Below are 17,866 nucleotides of genomic sequence, written 5' to 3'. Positions count from 1 at the left end.
CCACATTACTCTTAGTCACCCTTCTTTCTCTTAATATACGTGTAAAAACCTTGAAAGTTGTCCTTAATTTCACTCACAAGTTTTTCTCGTTTTCCCTCTTTGCACCTTTTACGATTTTTTTTAGTTTCAGCACCACAACAAACAACACTTCACTGTGAAATTTGTTCAATTAGTTCTTCAGTGTCAGAGCGAGAATTGTCCATCCCTAATTTATTTAAAGTAACAAACAAACACAAGCACAAATATTCATTCGTCTATCAAAGCACTGATGGACACAGAAAGATAAACGCAGTCAGTATCGGGATTCACAGGGAAACGGGCAAGCGAAATGGACAAAGATCAAACAGTCTGAACCCACAACAGAATGTGACGTGTAGCTGATAGATATTAATGAGAGGAGGTGGGAAACAGTACCATGAATTGGCACCGTGGCTTAGTTGGTTAAAGCACCTGTCTAGTAAACAGGAGATCCTGGGTTCAACTCCCAGCGGTGCCTTTGTGTAATTCATGGTGTTTAGTGAATTTGAGAAGCACACAGTGCTGTGTTTTGTTCAGGATCCAACACGGAACTGATCAGGAGGTCTTTTCAAAAATGCCTTTTCATCATACAGACAGCCCTCTCATGGAATGTGTCCGTGACACGTTCTTGTTTCTGGGCTCGTTGAGGTCGGGGTATAATTCTTGATTCGATGTTTCATACCCTGGAGAAACCCTAATTTAGCCCTGGACTTTGGATCTTGATCTGCAGTTCAAAGTTTTGCGAAGAGGGAAAAGGAGTCCCCAAATCACTCCACCTGAATCTCAAGCGCTTTTGAAAGAAATTCAGTTCAAACAATCAGGACTTTAAAGGCACCTCAATGACCTGCACTTTCATTGAACGAGCTTTGCTTCCAATTACATTCAACCTTGAAACCGCTCTGGGTTTTCCCCTCACTGAAGCAGAGTGTGGCCGCTCTGTATCTGTGATCATGTCGGTGACGAGGTTCGCTCTGATATTGGTCGCTTTCAATTTTTAAGATCTCGCCAAGCTCAGGGAAAAGAAACCGCGAATCGAATTGTCCCTGTAAGTGATGAATTGAAGGGATTGGTGCTCCAAGCAGATCTGGAAAATGCGCAGTGCGGTCGCTCAGGAATTCCAAATCCACCCTCTCGCCACTCCCCCCGTCTCAGTCTTTCCATCTTTACCCTTCACTGCCGGTGTTCCAGGTTTGATCATCCGTGGCCGTTCAACGAAGCCTGAGAAGTCCATGAGGGAAAAACACGGAGAGTCAAGAGACAGAGACAAGGTGGGATCAAAGTATAGGAAGAAATAGGATCAATGTCAAGTTCTGCGAACGGGCAGAATTTAAGATGGAGCTTGGGAGAGATTCCTTCACGTGTCTTGCAATTTTGCAAGAGACCATTGGGCTCCGAATTAAAAGCATGAGCCGCACTGGAGAGTCTCTCTGAGAGAGGAAATGCGGTTCGTCAACTCCAGTTCATCGTTATTTGAGCAGTAAACATAACTTTAAGAAGTATCACTGGGAACAGGATTCGAACGTACACAGGAAATCCCCAGGGGATTTCGAGTCCAACGCCTTAACCACTCGGCCATCGCAGCTACAAACATCTGTTCTGCACGGCTGTAAATCAGAATGTGTAGGTTTATCACAAGCGATCTGTGATACAATGTTCTCTCCGACAGGTGAAAGGCCCTGATCCCTGGTCTGTGCTGATTCTCTGATAGTTTACTGGGTAAAGGCCCTGATCCCTGGTCTGTGCTGATTCCCTGATAGTTTACTGGGTAAAGGCCCTGATCCCTGGTCTGTGCTGATTCTCTGATAGTTTACTGGGTAAAGGCCCTGATCCCTGGTCTGTGCTGATTCCCTGATAGTTTAGTGGGTAAAGGCCCTGATCCCCGGTCTGTGCTGACTCTCTGATGGTTTACTGGGTCAAGGCCCTGATCCCCGGTCTGTGCTGATTCCCTGATAGTTTACTGGGTAAAGGCCCTGATCCCTGGTCTGTGCTGATTCTCTGATAGTTTACTGGGTAAAGGCCCTGATCCCCGGTCTGTGCTGACTCTCTGATGGTTTACTGGGTCAAGGCCCTGATCCCCGGTCTGTGCTGATTCCCTGATAGTTTACTGGGTAAAGGCCCTGATCCCTGGTCTGTGCTGATTCTCTGATAGTTTACTGGGTAAAGGCCCTGATCCCTGGTCTGTGCTGATTCCCTGATAGTTTACTGGGTAAAGGCCCTGATCCCTGGTCTGTGCTGACTCTCTGATAGTTTACTGGGTAAAGGCCCTGATCCCTGGTCTGTGCTTATTCCCTGATAGTTTAGTGGGATTCATTCTGTATCTCTCAGTCTCTGGTACTGTGTGTGAGTGTGGGATTCATTCTGTATCTGTCAGTCTCTGGTACTGTGTGTGAACTTGGGATTGATTCTCTATCTTGTCAGCAGTGTGTGTGAGAGTTTGTGATTCATTCTTTATATGCAGTCTCTCATACTGCATGTTAGTGTGGGATTCATACTGTACCTATCAGTCCCTGGTACTTGATGAGAGTGTGGGATTAACTCTGTGTCTGTCAGTCTCTAGTACTGTATGTGAGTTTGGGATTCCTTCTGTATCTGTGAGTGTTGGATTCATTCTGTGTCTGTGTGTCTCTGGTACTGTATCTGAATGTGAGTTTCATTCTGTATCTGTACGTAATTATTCTCTCAGATTACATTATTGCGTTCAATACTTCAGCTTTAATATCTTAATGTTTGAAGAGTTTTACTCCTTATTTAATTTGTAAATATGGACGAACTTTAGGCTTTAATGTTGGAGGTTTTAATCAGATAATTTGTGTGCTTTTTGGACCACTATTAAATCTGCATCTCTGTGAGTACGATTGTGGATGATAATGAATCTTTCAAACGGATAAGGTGACATTTTTGAATTGGTTTGTAATGTGTAGATCAGTCTGTAGAAATGGAATTGATACTGTATCTTTCAGTCTAATATTGTATGAGATTTTTGGACTGGTATATAATGTGTACCTCAGTCTGCACTAATAGAATTGATACTGTATCTTTAAATTTCATTCTACGAGTGCATTCTGAACAGGAATCTAATTTGTTTCTCAGGTTTACTATATTTCAGTATTTCTCAATCGATACTGTACGTGAGGTTTGGATTTGTTTGCAATTTGTAGCAAATGGTTCACTTTTCGAATGGATATTGCATGTATTAAAGTCATGTGTGTGAGAGTTCTGGGATAGTATTCAATTGGAATCTCAGGTACATTATTGGGATTCATTCTGTCCCTTTCAATCGGATACCATGTGTGATTTCTCTCTGGTATTTAATTCGTAGCTATGTTGCCCTATTGTGAGATTGACACAGTGCCTTTCAATCTGAGAGTGTGATTTTGGACTGGGATTTTTGTATCGACCTGTCAGCGGGACAGAGTTCGGGGCAAATGGAACAGTGTCTGCCTCACCCGCTCTGTTTGAATGTTGGATTGAAAGTGTGTCTCTGGAACTTGGGATCAGTGTGGGACTGACTACTTCTACTGTCTGAGACTGTGGAACTGATGACCTGTCTGTGTCTCTGTGCTCTGTGGGTGATAATGTACCTCCTGTGTGTGAGAAGGAGCTGGCTGCACTCCTCCTTGTGCCTCGGGTGGAGGAAACATCACATTCATTCTGGATCATTCAAGGATTCGCCTGTGGAAAGAAAATGATCTCTTCTAACTCAAGAAACGGTGAGGTTGAAAATGGAAAAGTGATCAGTTTAATATCTCTGCTAATGATCATTTTGAATATCCACAAATGAAAACCAGTGATACAAACAGTGTCAGTGTCTGACTCCACTGCAGCACTCAGCTTCTGCACACCAGGTGTGTTGGGCTGTTTTACAACAATTTAGTGACATCCAGACACAACCCAACCCCTGCACTGATCCATGAATGGGACTACCCGATGGGGCAGGGACCTTTGTCCAGGTCAGGTTTCTAATCCCCTCTCCCATGGGACTAACCGTTCAACCCAAATATAACAGCCGCTGTTTAAATTGTGTCCTTCACACTTCTCACCTGATGCCTGCAATAGATGCTCTTTGTATAACTCCCCACATCCTTACTGTCCGGCTCTGTTTCCACTCTTCACTGTCCAATAACAATAAACAGGGTGAGACTGGAACTAAACCAGGACCATTCACTCCTGGTTTGGGGAGTGAAAGCAGCAATGGTTTTAATAGCAGGTTCTTCCCATTCTCTCTCCCTTCCCCTGGACACACCCTGTCCACACACAGCCCGAGAATGACCTCTCCCTTCCCCCCTCTCACTCCATGTTCCGGGACCAGTTCCTGATCCACTCCGCCTCTTACAAACAGCCCCCGGACTCCCCCTGCCCTTCCCCCGGACGCAATGCCGATCTCTGAGCCCATCTGCGGACACGGTCCCGGAGCGATGAGCTGCTGTAACGAGGCTGCTCTTTGCTCCCTTCCCCCGGGGGCCGTGATCTCTCCATTCCCGCCTGTCTGAGCAAAGGAAGTGGGTCTGGGGGAAAGGTCAGAGGGAATGGGCTCCACAGGCAGTGCAGGAACAGGCACCAGAATGGGAAACAGATGGGATTCCACCAGTGCCTAACGCTGGAATCCAGACTGACTTTACAATCTCCAACTATTAAACTCGAGGTTTCCATCCCTGCTGTTTCTCTCGGGCTCTTTTGATGGGAAAGAGTCTTTCAGAGATAAAGTGAGCGGCTGTGGAATGAGCCAATGGGTTCTGTTCATTCTTGGCTCCCTGACTGATAAAGTAACGTTTGACTCCGAAACTGGAGGGAGGATTCCTCAAACCAATCCTGGAGAAACGGGGGAGGAAAGTGGGAGTCGGTGTATTTGCTGGGACCGTGTAGGATTAATATCAGGCAGCAACAGTCCCAGTTTATTTCAATCGGAGTGAAACTCTCGGTCACTGAGAGTAATACAGAACGGCCCTGAGCTGCAAGATTGCAGAGGGGACAACATGCAAGAGAGGGTTAAATGTGTGACACTGTCCCTGAGAGTGGGATTAATAATGTGTCTGTCTCTGAAATAATATCAGTGAGAGATGAGACTGCATCTTCTGTCACTCCACCTTGGAATAGAAATTGGAATGAAATATTTTCCAATTTGTTACTCTGTGTAAACAGGACATTACAGGTCAGTCTCTCTCTCTCTCTCTCTTTTGTGCAGCATATGAAGTTGAGATACTGTTACTGAGAGTGATACAGAGACACTGATAGGAAGTGTTATTCTGATACTGTGCCTGTCTGTTTTTATCTCTCTCTAGCGCTGTACATGAAGGTGGAATATTGTTACTGAGTGTGAAACGGACACACTGATGGGAAGTGTGAGACTGATACTGTGTCTGTTTGTCTGTGTGTCTCTCTCTGTCTGTCTATCTTTCTCTCTCCCTCGTGCTGTACAAGGAGGCGGGATACTGTTACTGAGCGTAATATAGACACACTGATAGAAAGGGAAAGACTGATTCTGTGTCTGTGAACAGACCTCCAGTGCTATTGGTGAGACGGTCACTGTCCCTTTTACTGTAAATCAACCGGTCTGACGGGGCATTCATCATTCGCCAGTCCTGTAAGGAAAGGTGGAGAGAAACCGTCTGTAACTGTCTGACACTGGACTGTCTGTGAGTGTTGAATTTATTCAGTAAGTAGTCGTGTCTGGGTGTTGAGAACGGGATGGAGAGGACACCAGTTACTATTATCTGACAGTCAGTCAGTTTAGGAGGAGAGAGAAACACAGAGAGACTGGAGGAGCCCAGAGCGGATAATTTGTATTTTCATCTTAACCAAACATATCACTGTGTGCGGACAATATAATAATGTAAAAGGAGGAGGACAAGGTGAGGCCCAGACAGCATTGAATCTCATTTCACTACAGACGGACGCAGGACTTGCCCCAGGTGAGGATTTTGTGTTTAAAGATCACTTCACTAAAAACACCTTGACGATCTGGGGTTACAGACGGACATGACGGGCAGGAAATGACCAGCTCGTTCATCAATCCTGCCCCACATGCCTGGAGCATCGTGACTGGACACTTCCTACACACCACCAGCCCCACCCACCGGGAACATGGAATCTCCTGGGAGCGGTTGCAAACCAGAAAAAAATCCAGAAAAAAGGCGGAGAGAGAGTCAGCACCCACCGCACCAGAGAGAGTCAGCACCCACCGCACCAGAGAGGGTCAGCACCCACCGCACCAGAGAGGGTCAGCACCCACCGGACCAGAGAGAGTCAGCACCCACCGCACCGGAGAGGGTCAGCACCCACCGCACCGGAGAGGGTCAGCACCCACCACACCAGAGAGAGTCAGCACCCACCGCACCAGAGAGGGTCAGCACCCACCGGACCAGAGAGAGTCAGCGCCCACCGGACCAGAGAGAGTCAGCACCCACCGCACCAGAGAGGGTCAGCACCCACCGCACCAGAGAGGGTCAGCACCCACCACACCAGAGAGGGTCAGCACCCACCGCACCAGAGAGAGTCAGCACCCACCACACCAGAGAGGGTCAGCACGCACCACACCAGCCGGGAATACATTCCAGATGCTCAGTACTTTCTGGGAAAAGATGAAGCTCCCAACATCCAGACTATTCTTCCCTCTTTGTGGTCGGAACGCCGGTCCGCTGCTTCCCCCCAATCTGTGAAACTGGAAATAATCTATCACTGGGCAAGCTGTTCAACCATGAGATGGGAGCCATTGAAACATCGTGGGCGCTCTCCCATTGAATTATATTCTGTGCGGAGTGTTCGGTTTTTCGCGAGGTGAAGAAACTCTTGTCTCTCCTTGTGTGGAAATGTGAGGCGAGTCTCAGATGATATTCTCACAGTTGAATCCAAAATTTTAAATGTAACTTGTTTGGAGACACCGGGGATTGAACCCGGGACCTCATACATGCAAAGCATGCGCTCTTCCACTGAGCTACATCCCCACGGGTCAAAAAATACCTGAGAAATAAACAAGCAGACACTTTCGAAGTGAAGCCGTGAGCTTTCTGCTCCGTCTCTCCAGGACATCGAGATGCCCAGCGGTCCCGCGTGTTCACAATGTTCAACCTCTGCTTCAGTTCACGGGGTTTCTGCTCCTCTTTACTTTGAACTTTCCAAAAAAAAAATCTGCGGAAATAAAAAAACCCAATCGCTAATGGTCAGTGACAAGGCTGAAATCCAACCTCTGAATCATAAAGTGAGATGGAAGAATGACAGAGCGTCAAACAGGAACAAGAGCTGGGACTGCTCGCTCGATATTGCACCGTCACACATTCCCCTCAGTCGGCGGCTGCTTTGAGTTGAGCTGTTGAGGGGACCGAGAGATGAAGTCCCGCTCCGGGACAATTTAATGCTTGTGGAGCCTCAGAAGTTGGAACTCGCTGAGCTCAAAAAGCGTCATTCAACTTTCCGTGGGGAATTCTGGTGGAAAATTATTTAGGGAGATACTGGGAGTTGAACCCAGGACCTCAACACATGTAAAACATGCGCTCGACCACTGAACAAAATCCCCAGATTAAAGAAACCTCTCACCAAGGAAAGAAGAACTGATTGTCCTCATTTTGTGAGGCCACCCGTGGTGGGTGTGCACTCCGCTCACTGCATTTTACTGGAGAAATAATCAATTTATATTCTGTAACTATCCCCCACTCACTGCATTTTAATGGAGAAATAATCAATTTATATTATGTAACTATCCTCCACTCACTACATTTTACTGGAGAAATAATCAATTTATATTATGTAACTATCCCCCACTCACTTCATTTTACTGGAGAAATAATCAATTTATATTCTGTAACTATCCCCCACCAGGTTTTAGCTGTTGTCAGAAATAGTCCCTTCGTGGTCGCCAATTGTAGGATTTAAACCACTATTTTCAGGATTATAATCTGATCCAATCTAAGGACTGGTTCCTGACAACAACAAGATCACCACTGGTACTGGTATTACGGTTAAAGGCAAAACCGATTTATTAATCACATCACAATTAGTGCAAAAAGGTGAGAAATAGTGAGTGTTCCTTGAAACCTCAGGAGTGTCCCTCCAAGTGACTACGGTGCGGTCTCTCTCTCTCTCTGTCCCTCCAAGTGACTACGGTGCGGTCTCTCTCTCTCTCTGTCCCTCCAAGTGACTACGGTGCGGTCTCTCTCTCTCTCTCTCTCTATCCCTCCAAGTGACTACGGTGCGGTCTCTCTCTCTCTCTCTCTCTCTGTCCCTCCAAGTGACTACGGTGCGGTCTCTCTCTCTCTCTGTCCCTCCAAGTGACTACGGTGCGGTCTCTCTCTCTCTCTCTCTGTCCCTCCAAGTGACTACGGTGCGGTGTCTCTCTCTCTCTCTCTGTCCCTCCAAGTGACTACGGTGCGGTCTCTCTCTCTCTCTCTCTGTCCCTCCAAGTGACTACGGTGCGGTCTCTCTCTCTCTCTCTCTCTGTCCCTCCAAGTGACTACGGTGCGGTCTCTCTCTCTCTCTCTCTCTGTCCCTCCAAGTGACTACGGTGCGGTCTCTCTCTCTCTCTCTCTGTCCCTCCAAGTGACTACGGTGCAGTCTCTCTCTCTCTCTCTCTCTCTATCCCTCCAAGTGTCTACGGTGCGGTCTCTCTCTCTCTCTCTCTGTCCCTCCAAGTGACTACGGTGCAGTCTCTCTCTCTCTCTCTCTCTCTCTCTATCCCTCCAAGTGTCTACGGTGCAGTCTCTCTCTCTCTCTCTCTCTCTATCCCTCCAAGTGACTACGGTGCGGTCTCTCTCTCTCTCTCTCTGTCCCTCCAAGTGACTACGGTGCGGTCTCTCTCTCTCTCTCTCTCTGTCCCTCCAAGTGACTACGGTGCGGTCTCTCTCTCTCTCTCTCTCTGTCCCTCCAAGTGTCTACGGTGCGGTCTCTCTCTCTCTATCCCTATCCCTCCAAGTGTCTACGGTGCGGTCTCTCTCTCTCTCTCTCTGTCTGTCCCTCCAAGTGACTACGGTGCGGTCTCTCTCTCTCTCTCTCTCCCTCCAAGTGACTACGGTGCGGTCTCTCTCTCTCTCTCTCTCTCTATCCCTCCAAGTGACTACGGTGCGGTCTCTCTCTCTCTCTCTATCCCTCCAAGTGACTACGGTGCGGTCTCTCTCTCTCTCTCTCTGTCCCTCCAAGTGACTACGGTGCGGTCTCTCTCTCTCTCTCTGTCCCTCCAAGTGACTACGGTGCGGTCTCTCTCTCTCTCTCTCTCTGTCCCTCCAAGTGACTACGGTGCGGTCTCTCTCTCTCTCTCTCTCTGTCCCTCCAAGTGACAACGGTGCGGTCTCTCTCTCTCTCTCTCCCTCCAAGTGACTACGGTGCGGTCTCTCTCTCTCTCTCTCTCTATCCCTCCAAGTGACTACAGTGCGGTCTCTCTCTCTCTCTCTCTCGCTGTGATCTGTTGACTGAAAAGTTCTCTTCTTCCTTGCCAGAATCTTGTGCGCCTTCCTCAGCTTTTGAGGTCTTTTCTTATTCCCTTTTTCAGTTTATGAGCAGTTCACTCTCACATCCACATCTCTCAGCCTGACCATTATTCATGTCTCTCAACCTTCAGAAGTTACATTCCAAGCATAACTCCTGGTCCCATCCGTGCCTTGTTGTTACAGACTTAACAGAACCTTATTTAGAGTTTACATTGCGAGCCTTCACAGAACCGTTTGTATAAACAGACTTCTGCTCACTGGCTTGTGGAGGCTCGAGATAGAGAGGCCTGAGCCTGAGTGACTCCTTGATTTAATGAACCTTCAGTCCCTTTATCTACATGTCTTTTAGACATTATGCTATTACAGCACATTCCTCCCTTAGGTCTGTTCATTCCCACTTTACTGTTGTCAGCATCCTTTTAGTTTTAACTGCAAACTTGACTATAATAACCATCATGCATCCTTCTCGGCCCACCAGCACTTTCTTATTGAACACACGTTACATGGTTCATTCTATATTAATACACAGTACAGTTTACATTGACAGATACATAGATTCACAGTACATTTGATTCTACTTCCACTATTGATTATAATTATACTAAATTATATCTGTTAATGGGTTAATCCTGACACATTGTTCTTCCTGTCTCTAAACACCGTTGTACAGGAGCCTTCTGTTCCGTTCCGAGAAGCTCTGAACCATGGAAGAGAGCGGCTGGGGCACATTTCTTACACGCCTCAAGATTAACCCACACGGAGATTTTGCTGTCAGTGAAGAGAGACGAGAAAGACCAAAGTGCCGTTTGCCCCTCTCAGTGTGGCCCTGAAGGACTGTGTCCAGGCTGAAGTTCTGTTCCCACCGGACGATCCTCCCCCCAGATTGTCCTTTCTGAGCTCCAGTCAGGTGATGCTAAACACTCAGGTGGGAAAGACCAAAATCTACAACAAGGTGTTTAAAACAAAGCTGATTTATTTCACAAATATCCTGAATATTAAACTCCAGCCCAGTTATAGGGGTTATTAACATCAGGAGAAACAAACCCCATCTGTCAGAATGAACATGGTTCAGTCCTGGATGGGATTAACAGCAGAATCCAACCCCTGTAATCAGATGTGAACTCGCTGGAGTCTCAGCACATGTGATGACTGAGTGAATCCCTTCCCACACACGGAGCAGGTGAACAGTCTCTCCCCAATGGGCGTGAGTTGATGTGTCAGCAGTTCATTTCTGCTTTGAAAGCTCTTCTCACAGTCACTGCATTAAAAGGTCACTCAATAGTGTCAACAAGTTGATGTTTCAGAAGGTGGGATGAATTAGTGAATCCCTTCCCACACACGGAGCAGGTGAACAGTCTCTCCCCAGTGTCAGTGTGTTGGTGTTTCAGCAGATCATTTGTGAGAACATTTAAATAGTCTCTCCCCAGGGTGAGTACGTTGGTGTCTCAGTAGATTCCTGTTGTTTTTATATCTCTTCCCACAGTCAGAACATTTTAAAGGTCTCTCCCCAGTGTGAACTCGCTGGTGTGATAGAAGGTGTGATGACCGAGTAAATCTCTTCCTGCACATGGAGCAGGTGAACGGCCTCTCCCCAGTGTGAATGCGTCGATGTCTCCATAGTTGGTATCTGCTTTTACAGGTCTTCTCACAGTCAGAACATTAAAAAGGTCTCTCCCCAGTGTGAACAAATTGGTGCATCAGCAGTTCGGATGAAATAGTGAATCCCTTCCCTCACACGGAGCAGGTGAACGGTCTCTCCCCAGTGTGAGTGCGTTGGTGTGTCAGCAGATTCCTTTTGCTTTTAAATCTCTTCCCACAGTCGGAACTTTAATCGGTCTCTTATCAGAGTGAACTCGCTGGTGTCTCAGCAGGTGGGATGACCGAGTAAATCTCTTCTTACACAGGGAGCAGGGGAACGGCCTCTCCCCAGTGTGAGTGCGTTGGTGTATCAGCAGATTAATTTTGCTTTTAAACCTCATCTCACAGTCAGAACATTTAAAACTTCTCTCATCGGAGTGAACTCGCTGGTGTATCAGCAGGTTGAAAGTCTGAGTGAATCTCTTCCCACACACGGAGCAGGAGAACGGCCTCTCCCCAGTGTGAACTCGCTGGTGTCTCAGCAGGTGGGATGACTGAGTAAATCTCTTCTTACACACAAAGCAGGAGAACGGTCTCTCCCCAGTGTGGGTGCGTTGGTGTGTCAGCAGATTAATTTTGCTTTTAAACCTCTTCTCACAGTCAGAACATTTAAAAGGTCTCTCGCCGGAGTGAAGTTGCTGGTGTCTCAGCAGGATGGAGGACTGAGTGAATCTCTTCTTACACACAGAGCAGATGAACGGCCTCTCCCCCGTGTCACTGCGTTGATGTCTCAACAGTTCCTTTCTGCTTTTAAAGCTCTTCTCACAGTGAGAGCATTTAAAAGGTCTCTCATCGGAGTGAACAAGCTGGTGTGTCAGCAGGTTGGAAGACTGAGTGAATCTCTTCCCACACACAGAGCAGGAGAACGGCCTCTCCCCAGTGTGAACTCGCTGGTGTTTCAGCAGGTTGGATGACCGAGTAAATCCCTTCCCACACACGGAGCAGGTGAACGGCCTCTCCCCAGTGTGAGAGTGTCGATCAGTTTCCAGCTCTGAAGGGTAATTGAATCCCTTCCCACAGTCCCCACATTTCCACGGTTTCTCCGTGGTCCGGGTGTCCTTGTGTCTCTCCAGGTTGGACGATCAGTTGAAGCCTCGTCCAAGCACAGAACACGTGTACGGTGTCTCCCCGCTGTGAATGGTGCGATGTTTTTTCAGGCTGTGTAACTGGTTAAAGCTCTTTCCACAGTCAGTGCACTGGAACACTCTCACTCGGGTGTGTGTGTCTCGGTGCTTTCCCACTCACACTGATGTTTGAAATCTTCTCCCACAGACAGAACAGACAAACATTTCTCCTTCCACATTCAAAGGCCGATGATATTCAGGTCCTGATGAATCGAGTGACTCTGTCAGATCGGACGTGATTTTTGATTTGAATTTCCCTCTCCAAATTCTCCCCTTCCAATACCCTGCAAAAGGAGTTCAGAAAAGTCATTACTGTAAGTACAGGATAGAAATTCAGAATAGACATTTCTAGTTTCTATGGAACATTCTTTCCTCTCTTGTTCCTCCAAAGATGTAAATCTCCATCCCACACAATCTCCCTCCTCCCTGTGCTGAAATCCAAACCATCGTGTCATCTTTCAGTGACCCGAAACCATGAGTGAAAGGGTGAGAGAGAGTGAGAGAATGAATGTGAGAGAGCGTGAGAGTTAATGTGACACAGTGAATGCCAGAGAGTGAATGTCAGACAGTGAATGTGAGAGATTGAATATAAGAGAGTGTGAGAGAGTGAATGTGAGTACAGCAATGGGCTCGTTGTGGAGAATGAAGTGGGGCAGGTGGAGCATGTTTCAGTGGGGCAGCAGTGATCATAATCTCATTAGGTTTTGAATATTTATGGAAAAGGACAGGGGACAGTCAAATACGAAAATTCTTAACTGGAGGAGGGCTAATTCCAGTGAGTTAAAAAGGGATCTTGTCCTGGAGGATTGGAATCAAAAATTGGCAGGCAGAACAGTAATTGAACAGTGGGAGGCCTTCAAGGAGGAGTGGGTTTGGGTACAGAGTAGACAGATTCCCACGAGGAGGAAAGGAACAGCATCCAAAGCTCGAGCTCCCTGGATGACTGAAGATATAGAGATCACCATTTCTCCTTCATTCACAGACGCTCCCTGACCAATTACCATTCCTCATTCATTTGTCGATGCTCGCTGACCGATCATCAATTCTCCTTCATTTACAAACCTTCCCCGACCGATCACCATTTCTCCTTCATTTACAGATGCTCCCTGACCGATCACCATTTCTCCTTCATTTACAGATGCTCCCTGACCGATTACCATTTCTCCTTCATTTCCAGATGCTCCCTGACCAATCACCATTTCTCCCTCATTTGCAGATGATCTCTGACCGATCACCATTTCTCCTTCATTTACAGACTCTCCCTTGACTGATCATCATTTCTCCTTAATTTACAAATGCTCCCTGACCAATCACCATTTCTCCTTGATTTGCAGACACTCCCTGACTGATCACCATTCCTTCTTCATTTACAGACGCTCCCTGACCGATCACGATTTCTTCTTCATTGAGAGACACTCCTTGACCGATCACCATTTCAGCTTCATTAATAGACGCTGCCTGACCGATCACCATTTCTCCTTCATTTACAGGCGCTCCCTGACCGATCACCATTTCTCCTTCATTTACAGACGCTCCCTCACCGATCACCATTTCTCCTTCATTTACAGGCGCTCCCTGACCGATCACCATTTCTCCTTCATTTACAGACGCTCCCTGACAGATCACCATTTCTCCTTCATTTACACACGCTCCCTGACCGATCACTATTTCTCCTTCATTTACAGACGCTCCCTGACCGATCACCATTTCTCCTTCATTTACAGACGCTCCCCGACCGATCACCATTTCTCCATCATTTACAGACGCTCCCTGACCGATCACCATTTCTCCTTCATTTACAGACGCTCCCTGACCGATCACCATTTCTCCTTCATTTACAGACGCTCCCTGACCGATCCCCATTTCCCCTTCATTTCCCGGCGGGTAGTGAGGGGGGGATAATGTTCACTGTTTTATATTCGGGTCTGGGGCCGCACTCGGGGTTTGTAAAGCCTGAGCCTGGGCCTGAGCCCGGACCCGGGCCCCGGGGTTTATTGAGCCTCTTGCTCCGATCCTCTGACCTGCACCGAACGCGCTCCTCCCGCAGCCTCGACTGGCCGCGCATGCTCAGGACACACTGCCCGATCATGAGTCACTACCGCGCCTGCGCACTGAGCTCCACTGATTCAGATAGGGCACAATCTGTACCGCGCTGCATGCTGGGTGATGCAGCCGCCATTGATGATTTTAATAACAGGCCGAAAAACAAAGACATTGGAAGCAGGAAGAGCGCGTTTGGAACAAAGATAATAAAATAAAATGAAACACCAGCTCTTCGTGTCATTTAAATCGGCACAAACACACAGCGCAGGCGCTCCCCCACTTTGGTGAACTCCAGAAAATATTTTTACGGTAACTTTTATTAATTTCGTTTTATTAAATGTTGCAACGGACGGGTTCAATTCATGTTTATTTTCGAACTGCACCTCAGGATGTCAGTCTCAACACTAATCCCGCCCTGGTGATTAAGGAGAGTTCCGGACCAAGAGGAGGAGCGGAAATTGACTTGAGGGGTGGGCGGCTGAGGGGTGAGTTGGTCCTCCAACCAATCGGAGTGTGTGAGGGGTGGGAGTTGTGGCACCGAATGGGCGGGTCGAAGCCCAGATGTCCCTCATTGTCTGAAACATAATTTTTAAAACCTAATTTATCTTAAACTCCTGGAGACAACTCGACCTTTCTGTTGCGTCTTGAAACAGATCAAACCAGATGAGGTGGAGCAAACATTTCAACATTTGTAAGAAAAACACATTAACTAAGAACAGCCAACATGGATCATTTGAGATAACTCAAGTCTACTGATAAAGTGAATGTAGTGGATGTTGTGGACATTGATTGTGAAAGGGTGTTTGGTAAGATGCCGGACAGGAGGCTTGTTGATAAAATTAGTACTTACCGTATTAAAAGGAATGAGGCAGTGTGTTTAGGGAGTTGTGTAAAGGGCAGAAAACAGAAAGTAGTGGTTAATGGATGTTCTCCAGACTGGAGGGATGTGAACAGTGGTGTCCCACAGGGTCAGTGTTGGGACCATTGCTAACCACAATACAGAGAATGATATGAGCTTGGGTATGTGGGACACAAGGTGAAAATTGCTAGATGACGCCAAAATTGGCACCGGGGCAACTGTGAAGAGGAGTCAGTGACTTCACTGTGACGTCCACGGGTTAGTAAATGGGCCAGGTGAAATTTAATGCAGAGAAATGTGACGTGATGCATTTTGAGAGGAAGAAAAATGAGATGAAATGTAAACTAAATGGTGAAAGTTTAAAAGTAGAGAAGCAGAGAGACTTAGGGATGGAAGGTTCTAAATAATGCATTGTCTTATTAATTAACAAGTCTGAGAGTCAGCAACTTTAATACCTCATGAAGAAATATATGAGCAAATTCTCTTTCCTCTCCCATACCAGACTAAACATGCAAATCCCCCGTGTAGACGAGATCAGCCCTCTGGATGGAACCACGGACTCCCTGAGCTTGATCTCCGGTGTCTCCAGTCCCAACTGCCCCTTACATCAGTATCCCCTCACTTTTATACCCTGTTGTGATCCATCTCTGTCACTGGAGCTGGAACTTCCCTAATCTGTGGTTTACAAGGACACATTGCTTGGTTCCCAGCAGTTACTTTTCTTCAGTAGTGTTCTCATGATCCCTGAACTACCCTGCTTCGTGTTAATTAGAATCATAGAATCAGAGAAAATTTACAACACAGAAGGAGGCCATTCAGTCCATTGTGTCCACGCCAGCCGAAATTGAGCCACCCAGCCTAATCCCACTTTCCAGCACTTGGTCCATAGCCTTGTCGGTCTCGGCACTTCAGGTGCATATCCGGGTACCTTTTAAATGAGTTGAGGGTTTCTGCCTCTACCACTCTTTCAGGCAGTGAATTCCAGACACCTACCACCCTCTGGGTGAAAAATGTTTTCCTCAGCTCCTCAATAATCCTTCTACCAATCACTTTAAATCAATGCCGTGCCCCTTGTTTATTGACCTCTCTGCTCAGGGAAATCGGTCCTTCCTATCCAGCCTATCTCGGCCACACATAAATTTGTACACCTCAATTAAATCAATCCTCAGCCTTGTTAGACTCGAATTTTTGGATCAAAACCAGACGGAGACGGAACTGCTGACCAAGTTATAGTTTATTAGAAAACCTTGTGCACAAAGGGAGAGTGGCAGCTTCCTCAAGCTCGTGACTCACTCTCAAAGGAACGTCAGCACTACAAGCATGTTTATACCTTTCAATAAGCAACACCCACCTGCTGTAGAATGTGGTACAGGTCTATGTAACTACAGAGGGTTTCATTGGGTGGTATAGTCTGCCACTCACTTGTCAGGGGCTACCTTGGGTCGTCCCATGACATTAAACATCTCACATTCCTGAGGAGGACCCTTATCAATAAACACAAGTCCCAGACATTGAAACTACACAAAGGGTCTTCACAAATCCCTGAGCAGCTGCTTCCTATCTGACTCCCTTTTGAGCTGGGGTAACCTTGGAGATATCCACCGCTCCTCCCTTAATCATCTGAAGTGAGCTAGTTAGGATAAACAATGTCGGCTTCGGCCTTGGATAAACATTCCCTGGTGTGTTCTGGAGATAAGCGAGGTGGTGGACACAAATCCAACAAACCTGCCTTTGTCAGCTTTTACAATGTGGGTTACAAGCTGCTCCCATAATGGTCAAGTATCCCATCATGCTTTGCTGCTACCTAAATGCTACATGTGCGATTTAACTACTTGTGTGTGTGAGGATAGGAGTGGCTAATCATTCTTTAATATATATATATATATATATCAGGTTAGGTGAGGGGGGGCTGGAGGTTTTGGATTTCTGTTCACAAGCCTATTTTCCAGTCCAACAGTCCCCCCTCCAAACCCCGAAAAACACCTTTACAGTGGGGTTGGACATTGGATTATTCAGGGAAAAGCAAGAGCGCAAGTGACTGAGGTTTTGTATAATAATCAACCTAATTTACTCGCCCTCTCCCCTCTCCAGCCCACTGGCTATTCCAGGGGGATCCTCTATTGGTCACATATGATCCGACATGAGTCCTGTCGAGGCGGCCGCCTGTCGAGGCACCGGGTCTGCATCAAAAGAGGGTAATTAGTCATTTACATTAAAACCATTCCCGATTCAATCTCCTGCTGCTCTCCTCACCCACACACTTGATTTTTCCCACAAGCGGCTGAAATCGTCTGAAGCACGGGTGGGGGAGGGGCGCATACACCAGCTGTTTTAACCTCCTGTCCAGCCAGATGTTTTGCCACAGCCCGTTTACATTTCTTACATGCCATACATAGCAGAATAAAGACCAGTATAAACTGCACCATGACCAAAACATGGGAAATTAGTCGGATCCATGGGTGAATCTGTACATTTAGTCCCCAGTCCCATGAGACATCCCACCACATGATGTCTTTCCTCAACTCCTTGCTCCCCTGTTCCATGGTATAATTCACCTGCTGGGAATGTTCAACCTTCTCTCGTAACTGTCTCAGGTGTTCGGGCAATGGAGGTATTGGATATCCAAACGTGTTGATGTAGTTCCATACGTCGTTCCTAATGTCTTCAGACACTTGAAGAAAGGTCGTGTTGTCCTGGTGTATGTCCACCAGCTCCTCATGTCCAATTCGTACAGGACTTTCCGGGGTGAAGCTAAACTCCGGACTGGGGAT

General features: G+C 47.0%; 1 protein-coding gene, 1 long non-coding RNA gene and 2 other non-coding genes across 4 annotated transcripts; 1 reads left to right on the top strand and 3 right to left on the bottom strand.

The window, feature by feature from the left end:
- Nucleotides 1-422: 422 nt before the first annotated feature.
- Nucleotides 423-496, top strand: trnat-agu (transfer RNA threonine (anticodon AGU)). Its single transcript has one exon. It is a non-coding gene; the product is annotated as a tRNA-Thr (tRNA).
- Nucleotides 497-1,574: 1,078 nt separating this feature from the next.
- Nucleotides 1,575-6,696, bottom strand: LOC137311256 (uncharacterized). Its single transcript, XR_010960281.1, has 3 exons — nucleotides 6,548-6,696; nucleotides 3,600-3,690; nucleotides 1,575-1,622 (listed from the first exon to the last, which is right to left on the bottom strand). It is a non-coding gene; the product is annotated as an uncharacterized lncRNA (long non-coding RNA).
- Nucleotides 6,697-6,887: 191 nt separating this feature from the next.
- trnaa-ugc (transfer RNA alanine (anticodon UGC)) lies at nucleotides 6,888-6,959 on the bottom strand. The gene has a single exon. It is a non-coding gene; the product is annotated as a tRNA-Ala (tRNA).
- A 3,095-nt stretch (nucleotides 6,960-10,054) lies between these two features.
- Nucleotides 10,055-12,133, bottom strand: LOC137311257 (zinc finger protein 34-like; the record flags this gene model as incomplete). The annotated part of the gene is made up of 2 exons (XM_067978575.1): nucleotides 10,055-10,199; nucleotides 11,409-12,133. Coding segments are annotated over 2 exons (870 nt in total), but the record flags the coding sequence as incomplete, so codon positions are not given.
- Between the last annotated feature and the right edge of the window lie 5,733 nt (nucleotides 12,134-17,866).

This window comes from Heptranchias perlo, unplaced genomic scaffold (assembly GCF_035084215.1).
Source record: "Heptranchias perlo isolate sHepPer1 unplaced genomic scaffold, sHepPer1.hap1 HAP1_SCAFFOLD_319, whole genome shotgun sequence".
Lineage (NCBI taxonomy): Eukaryota > Metazoa > Chordata > Chondrichthyes > Hexanchiformes > Hexanchidae > Heptranchias > Heptranchias perlo.
The sequence above is the reverse complement of the archived record's forward strand: the minus strand, read 5'-3'. Positions and strand labels throughout refer to the sequence as shown.